Below are 8,066 nucleotides of genomic sequence, written 5' to 3'. Positions count from 1 at the left end.
TTAAAAAAAAAAAAAAAAAAAAAAAAATCAACAAGAGCAAAAGAAAAGGTGGGGGTATAGCAGAGGAAGCCTCATCTGCTCACGTCAAACCATGACAAAATATCTCCAGGATCATATACTCATATACATGAAGTCTTTCCCTTTTAATTTCCATCTCTTATAATATATTATAATATATCACTCTCGAAATCAAAATTTGGAGGCTCCAACAGATGCTCCTTGAACTATTGTTTCAGAGCTCCTTTTTTTCTTCTTTTTTTTTTCCTTCTTTTTCTTCCCTTTGAAGAGGGGGTGGGGAGACGACTTAGCATTGGCTAAGCATTCCTTTCTCTAATGCCACGAACTGCAGCGAATTTCCCTACCTTCAGCCACTAAAAAAATTAAGTCAAACTTTGGTGGATGCAGTTTTTAAGTTACACCGTCCTCAAGGTTAGTGAACACAAAAATTATGGTACTGGCTGGTCCAAATCCTTGGCAGGACATGAAGAAGATGCGTCTCCACTGGAATAATTCTCATCGTTTTCAGAAATTACTAGAGCTTCATCATGGTTTTCCTCCTGGGTACTGCTTCGGGCTTTTCCAGGCCTAGTACGAACATTTACCCCCATTGGAAACGGAACCTGTAGAAATACAAGTCAACATGACTTCTTGCGGAGTGTTCAGCAAACAAACAGCAAATATTCCACCATTCAAAGGTTTGCCTATGTTATTCTATTGCATACCTGATCGCCTGCATTGGGGCCATCAGTGTTGAAAAGGATTGGCCGACATCGCTTATCCTCATTCATTAAGCTTGAATTCTGGAAATGAGCTATGAGAGCAGCTTTTCCCTGTATGCGAGCATATGCAAGTGATGCCACCTTCTCACTATTGAATTTCTCCCATTTTTTTCCATTAAATGCCTGCAAGTAGGGCACTCCTTTGTCAATCAAAACTTAGCAAGTATGACCTCAACATTCTTCCTGCAAGCTTCAATAGCATACAAACCTCATAGAATGGAATGATTAGGCTAGGATCAGTCATGTTAATGAACGCATATCCCACATTACATTTGTTCTGCAACCAAAAAGTGTGTATAAGCAACAAAATTGTGATGAAACAGAACGAAGGAAGATATTTTGTGGCACTTCTCCCATAAAATTGAGTGGTAGCTTCTGAACATGGAAAAACTTGCCTTAAAGTCAATGGGCAGATAGATGAAGTCATAAGTTCCTCGATGGCGTTCATCAATTGCAGCCAAAAGCATCTTTGAAGTATATCTGCAATTACAATCATGATGGATTACGAGCTTTCAGATGGTAACAAGAGCAAGAGGGGACCAACGACTGATGTTAAGAACTACTAAAACATAACTCTTCCTTTTTGCATTAGAAATGGGATGATATTATAAATATCACTATCAATTACGCAGTTCAACATCTTTACGTCCCTGCGTTAATTAGCTCAACTTGCTACTCGAAATACTAGACAATTAAGGCAGGGAAAACACACATTTTCCTTTTATTTTCTTCTTTTGTCTAGGTAGGAGCGAGGGTTAATTTCAAAGGAAAATCATCAATAAAAAACAGATCTACAGACGGAAGGAAAGGGCAAAATAAGGGGCAAATTTGGTAGTGATATTGCCACATTCTCAATAACCCTCATTCAGTGAAATACTAACTTCATTATGCGACCAGCCATACTCATAGCAACCAATAAATTTCCTCAGACAAAGAAAGAAAATCTAATATGGTAGACACAATGCAACATAATTCTCTTGTTTCATAAAACAGCAACTCTACTGGCTCAAATCATTCGTGTATGCACTCAACATAAGATGAAAGAAGTCGAGTCCAGAGTGGCACATATTCCTCCACTAAATGAGCAAAGGTGGCATAAACATGGTTCCAATCATCTCATGAGACTAGGAACTACTTTAGATGTAGGTGCTTGGGAATTTAATGAACTGAAGCACAATGCATTTAATTTGGGTAGCTAAAGACAAGCAGAGATAGTAAGAAACAATCTTATCATGACTTTACTTGAACAGAATCGGTTCTATAAGCTATATAACTGTGTCCTTGAATTCTAAAGAAACCATCATTTATTAGAAATAACTATGTAGTAGTCGCATCCCCTTGTGGCCCCATACATCTTAAATACAAGAAGACAAAAGTCCTTGAAGTTACAAGACAAACCTGAGACTAATTCAAAAAAAAAAACTCCCTCCTTGTAAAATGAGCATGGAGAAAAGATACAAAAAAAATTGGAACATGAAGAAAAGATACAAAAAAATTGGAACATGAAGAAAAGATACAAAAAATTGGAGCATGAAACCAAAAGTTAACTTAAGTGGAGAAATCCACACATGGTCTCAAACCATGTTGAGCAAAAAATCACCTAACGAAGTGGCATTCAATTAGCACCTATCACACATTTGCAAAAATTTCAATTTTGAGGCAGAAGAAAAAATAACAATGCTCTCAGAATCAAACTGGCATAATCTTTTTGTATGAGTTAATAATATCATAAATGAAAGGCAAAACTGTCTTATGACCTTTGAATGGTCATCAAGATCACATGAAAACTCTCCCATGCAAAAACAGAACATGAGTTTATACGTACAGTGCACTAACCTTTATTATACCCTGAAAACTGAACAATAATCTAATGGAAAGAAACCATCATGATTATGAGAAAAAGTATAAAAATTTAAGAGAGAAGTACTAACTTGTTAGGAATGTTCTTTATCATAAGTGTAGTACGATTGTCTTCACCCCTCAGTATGCGATCAATATCAAGTTCATATTGCTTCTTATCTGCTTGATTAGAGGCAGCTTCAGTTCTTCGGCTTCTACCACGTTCGTTTGAAGAGTCAAACGAATTCATCATTGGAAGAACTTGGCCTCGTCCAGGAAAAACCATGCACCGCTGATGATGGGATTGTAGTCCTACATTTCGTTGGGGGATAGGAAGCTCAACAGAATTTCCACCAACTTGTGGGAAGATGCGAGAGAAAAATTCCATAGATTGTGGTGAATTGTTAGGCAGATTCATATTCCCAATAGAGCCTGAATGAAAACCAGAGGCTTTTGACAATTCCCCAGCATAAGCATGCTGCCTATCCCAAATAGAAGGATTAACTGCTGGTGCTGATCCAACATGGTGATTATTCATGGGCAGAACTGTGTGCATCAAATGAGATGCTGCTCTTGGAACTCCATGGACTTGGGTCGGGGTATGAGCAGCAGAAATTCCATTCATATAAGATGGAGAATTTGGCCATACAACACCTGGAGCTGGAGGCTGCGGCCGGTAGGAATTACCCCATGTATAATGCGGTCCCGGAATGGGGCCAGCTCTGTTACCACCAGATGCAAAAACTGCAAAAAATAATAGCATCCAGCTAAATGAAAGCACGAGAAAGCTAAAAAAACCATCCTTTCATCCTGACGAAAGTAAATTGTTAACAATTGACATATACAGAAAATAAAATGGCTTCCGGTGAGTAACAATCAATTTAAACATAATAATGTTCTGCCCATGCCTGCGAAGGGGATTGGAACCTGTCAAACATCATTCACCAGCCCAGATTTCAGCAATTTGTTTTCTACTTTTTGCAGGAAACATAATAAAGTACTAAAACCAAACCGAGCACAAAAGAAGGGATAAAGGAACCCCCCAAAACCTACCAACTAGGGATCACAAAATGCTACCCACTTGATGTCTATAAGAAAATATGAATAGTTTATTAAGAATCTCTAATCAGCTGCATAGTGAACCAACCATTTCAATTGAACATGGAAAATGAAGACCCTTGATCAAATATTCAAGAAGACATTCAGTATCATTATAGGACAAATCGTGAAAATAATTAAACCTACCATCTTCATTTAATTCAATTGAGCGACCATTAAAGTTCACTCCACATAGCTGCCTGCTATCAGCTCTTTCTGGTGGTCGTAGACTGATGTTTCCTGCAATTGCATTCATAGAATTGCAGTGAATATTGTTGTTCAACCCATCAGGATGTTCTGGAAGGGAATGAGGATGAATAGCCGAAGCTGCCCGGATACCCAGCTTTAGTTGTGAAGGTGAATGACCAGAGTCAATGAAGCCAGATTGGTTGCCAATTGATTCAGATCTCATCACAGAAGGTAAGCTACTTGGAACGCTAGAAGATATCCCATGATGCAACACAGTCTCCAGAGATGGAGCTCGCATCATAGAGTGTACTCCAATAACAGATCCATTACTCATGCTGCTAGACTTGATAGTCCCACCAGGAACTAAGCCTACAATATTTTCCTTGGGTGAGACAAATAAAATACTCAGAATTCATAAGTAACGAGCATGATTTTCTTTCGGTTATAATACCAGAGAAGCCGGCACTACTGTTAATGGGTGGGCTACCCTGTTGCAAATAGAGACCAATATCTTCCCGCTCCAATTGTGGATGTAATTGTTGCACCAAACTGGAGCACGAAGATAAATAAATAAATTTGTTAGCATCCACTAATAACTTGTTCCTTCTAATCTAACTCTATTGGAGATAAGAAGACATATATATATGTATATATAAATTCAACGAGGCTAGGATTGAAACTAAGCATAAACAAGCATCAAAAGAGCATATTTGTCAGAACCTGCGTCTCACGCCACCAGGACGACTTGGCTCAAGCTTTATCTGCTTCCCTGCTATATCACTCAGGTTTAATGCACAAAGAGCAGCCTCTGCAGCTCGGATATCATAAAATTCAATGAATTTATGATGACTTCTGAGGGGGGCTTCACGAATCTACAATTTTGAAGAACAGTGTCAGATTGCTCAGAGCATATAATGGAATGCAATGAAAAAGAAAAAAGGAATCACGGCCACACCTCCTTGATTTCTCCATAGACACCAAATATTTGACGAAGTTCTTCATTTGAAACAGAAGACTCAAGGTTAAAAACAACAAGAGTTCCTTGGTTGATATCTTTTTCAGAGGGGTTGTCCTGAAAAAGTAGTATAAAGAGAGATGTGAGGAACGAAAGAAGTCTTTAAAGAATTTAAGGAAGATAACTTGATGCAGTTAGTAATGATAGATTACGAATAAATCTCCATGAAATTCAGATACTTCGTAAACAGCTACTTAAAATGGAAAAACAAATAAGATAATAGTTCAACCAATTAATGCATTTTACATTTGTCTTAAAGGTCAGCAAATCGATCCACCACTGGTGACTTGAACTCAAAAAGATAAGACAATACTGAGCAGAAACCAACCTTCGGTATAGAATAATGTATGTCAAGCTTCCTTCGTCGCAATGGTTTATTCTGGAGTGCTTTCATTGCATTCCGGGCAGCTCTAATATCATAATAGGATATCATCACAAACCCTCGATGTTTGCAGGCTGTATAGAGAGTGCGAATGTCTCCATATTGCTGCAGATTATAAAACAATAGTGTAGATATATAAATTAGTGGAGATGCTACTTTGAAAAGCACAAAGGAAACAACATAGAGAGTAAGAAAAATGTGCACCTCAAAAAGAACCTTCAATTCAGAATCTTCAACATTGCTATTTATATTTCTCACAAACAGTGTCCTGGAAGGATGTTCACCTAAAGGATGCTCTCCAGCCATAGCACTGTTAAACATCCCTGGCAAATTGTTAAAAATACCTCCAGGAGATTCAGAATTCTTCTGTCCAACAGATATGCCATCATCGCCCAAATCCATCCCTCCAACATTGCTAAAGAAATCCAAGTCCTCAGCATCATCCTCGCCGGTTGTTTCAACCAAACAATCAAGCCCATCAGTTACTCCAGCAAGTAAGTCGTCATCATCAGGGAGGAGGTTTCCAATGGTTTGGGCCTCCAATTCTTCAAGTGACTCAAAAACCTCCTCCTCCTCAAAGTGAGATGCAACAGTGTCAACAGAATGGCCATATAGTGCATTGCTTGGAGAAAATCGCACTGCACAAATAAATATACGTAAAAGAATGGCTTACAGGGATAAAGTTGATAAGGTTGAGCAAGCCAAGAATGAATCTCATTCAGAACTTATTTGCAAGTTCCTTTAGATTTCAGTTCATTAGCCAGCATCCTCATCAGGTACATATATGTGAGGAAGCAATCAAGAGACTTACACTTCCTAGTAAATATATCTGATAAAGAACTCGAGAAGAGACTACTCTCATACTGAGAATTCATCATATTGACTTCATTACTACGAGCAAAATAATTGGATGTTCTTTCAGCTCCAACAGCATGTCTATTCAAGATAAGACTTGCATTCTGGTCTCTCACAGGAAATGAATCGTGATTTTCCAGTGAGTTCCCTGTCAGGCACTCGCCTATTGAAAGTTTTTCCACAGATGATGAAGCACCTGAAATGTTACTGGCTGTTCACAAACATTGAAACAAATATCTTTTCAGTAGAGGAAATCAGGAAAAGCCTTCTCAGCACACACTACAATAAGAAGCTTAATTAACAACACAACAGAACCAACTCAAGATAGCTCCATCCCAGGAATATTGCTGAAATAAAATCCTTGCCCATATCTGATTTTAATTCTGCCCTTAATGCTTTGAAAGTTTCAATTTAACCTCCAATCCTTTAATTTGCTTTCTGAAAAACTCTTTTGTTCAGAATTCCCGTTAAAATACCTAGAGGATTTAATAGATTGACGGTAGAATTGAAGCTCATAAAAGGTTTAGAACAAAATTGGAACAAACTACATAGGTTAGGACCAAAATTGAAACTGACAAAACTATGCAAAATTGATCTCATTTTTTCATTTTTATTTTTATTTTTTTGGGTATGCACGCACATGTGCATGGTGACTGGGCACAGGGGGATGAAATTAACCATGAATCTGTCGATAAGCTGTACTATAGACTTTCAGGCAGGTAATGTTGTTACAGTATGAACAAATGTGCGTAGGCACAGTTATCAAAGAGGCAAACTGTAAACTGAAAGTCTTTAAAGCATTGTGGGGTCAACCCACAATGACCATCAATCGGACATTAAATCCTACGAGATTTCTCATGCCAAACATTAGAGGGGTCAAAATGGCTATTTTGTGAGATTAGCCATGGTGCAAAAGTTGACAGAACACCCATGATTATCAAAGAAAAAAAGTATTCCTATGGCATACAGAGCAAATATGAAAGAAAGATAATTAGAACAAGAAACATATACTAGGTATTTAACATGTGCCTCATACTGGACATTTGTTGGGAGGATTGGAGAGAGAGAGAGACTAAAGTCTCAAAATATTTCTCGAACAGTGATAGTATCATGACATAGCTAATTGATAATGACAAATAAGCTTAAGGTCAAAATATGCTAGATGCCAATTTCAAATTTGACAATCAACTTCTTAGTTAGAAACAAAACATAAGCAGGATTTCCTACCATTTAAGAAACTGAGATATTAAATAGAATATAAGATAATTAGCAGGTCCAGAAAATAGAAATTCATGGATAGTACATCATCTAAAACAAATGATAAAATCTATTTCTGTTTTGCAGTGGGTTAATCACAGACAAGTATCTTCGAACATTGCACTTCTCATGCATTCTATGTCATGTTGATGTTCCAATTTATGAGAATTTACTTCCACTGCAATTAGATTGCATATCATTGTAATTTCCAAATGCCTCTTTAGAACCCCTAGACATGCTACATTTCTCACAACAACACAGAACAAGAAATAAGTGGTGGTCAATCAATTAAGGACAATTATATTCTCTACTTGAAAGTTCAAGTATTCAAAAGATAATAACACAAGAAACTAAAAGTAACCAAAAAGAAAGAAAATATAAAAGTGGTTCGTGGGTCATTTGCACTGACCACGGTGATTTGGCACACCAGCCGACGTCCAAACTCCAACCTGCCCCTGGAACGCAAGGAAACAAAAAAAAAAAAAGAGAAATTGGAAGGAAACAGAAATGGTGGGTTAGACTGAAGTTCCAGATCCTCAAAAATGCAGTATTATGAACTGCAGGAACAATCAATCTCTCGTGCTAGAAAAGAGAGAGAAAAAAAAAAAAAAAAAAAAAAAAAAAAAAAAAAAAAAAAAAAAAAAAAAAAAAA

The 8,066-nt window shown here is 37.3% G+C and overlaps 1 protein-coding gene across 7 annotated transcripts in view; it reads right to left on the bottom strand.

The window, feature by feature from the left end:
- Positions 1 to 238: 238 nt before the first annotated feature.
- LOC111456003 (protein MEI2-like 4) overlaps positions 239 to 8,066 on the bottom strand; it is a 9,543-nt gene continuing 1,715 nt past the window's right edge. For all 7 annotated transcript variants that reach the window (XM_023097687.1, XM_023097692.1, XM_023097685.1 and 4 more), the window contains 13 exons: positions 7,824 to 7,869; positions 6,114 to 6,368; positions 5,507 to 5,940; positions 5,249 to 5,407; positions 4,861 to 4,977; positions 4,626 to 4,777; positions 4,357 to 4,454; positions 3,864 to 4,274; positions 2,711 to 3,362; positions 1,175 to 1,259; positions 988 to 1,056; positions 723 to 902; positions 239 to 620 (listed from right to left, as the gene is read on the bottom strand). In XM_023097687.1, the coding sequence (XP_022953455.1) occupies positions 447 to 620; positions 723 to 902; positions 988 to 1,056; positions 1,175 to 1,259; positions 2,711 to 3,362; positions 3,864 to 4,274; positions 4,357 to 4,454; positions 4,626 to 4,777; positions 4,861 to 4,977; positions 5,249 to 5,407; positions 5,507 to 5,940; positions 6,114 to 6,368; positions 7,824 to 7,869 (2,832 nt within the window). In that variant the 3' untranslated portion in view covers positions 239 to 446. The remainder of the gene's footprint in view (positions 621 to 722; positions 903 to 987; positions 1,057 to 1,174; positions 1,260 to 2,710; positions 3,363 to 3,863; positions 4,275 to 4,356; positions 4,455 to 4,625; positions 4,778 to 4,860; positions 4,978 to 5,248; positions 5,408 to 5,506; positions 5,941 to 6,113; positions 6,369 to 7,823; positions 7,870 to 8,066) is intronic.

The sequence above is a fragment of the Cucurbita moschata genome, unplaced genomic scaffold, assembly GCF_002738365.1.
Source record: "Cucurbita moschata cultivar Rifu unplaced genomic scaffold, Cmos_1.0 Cmo_Scf00018, whole genome shotgun sequence".
NCBI classification, from domain to species: Eukaryota; Viridiplantae; Streptophyta; class Magnoliopsida; order Cucurbitales; family Cucurbitaceae; genus Cucurbita; species Cucurbita moschata.
Note: the sequence above shows the minus strand (reverse complement) of the source record. Positions and strands in the feature narration are given on the sequence as shown.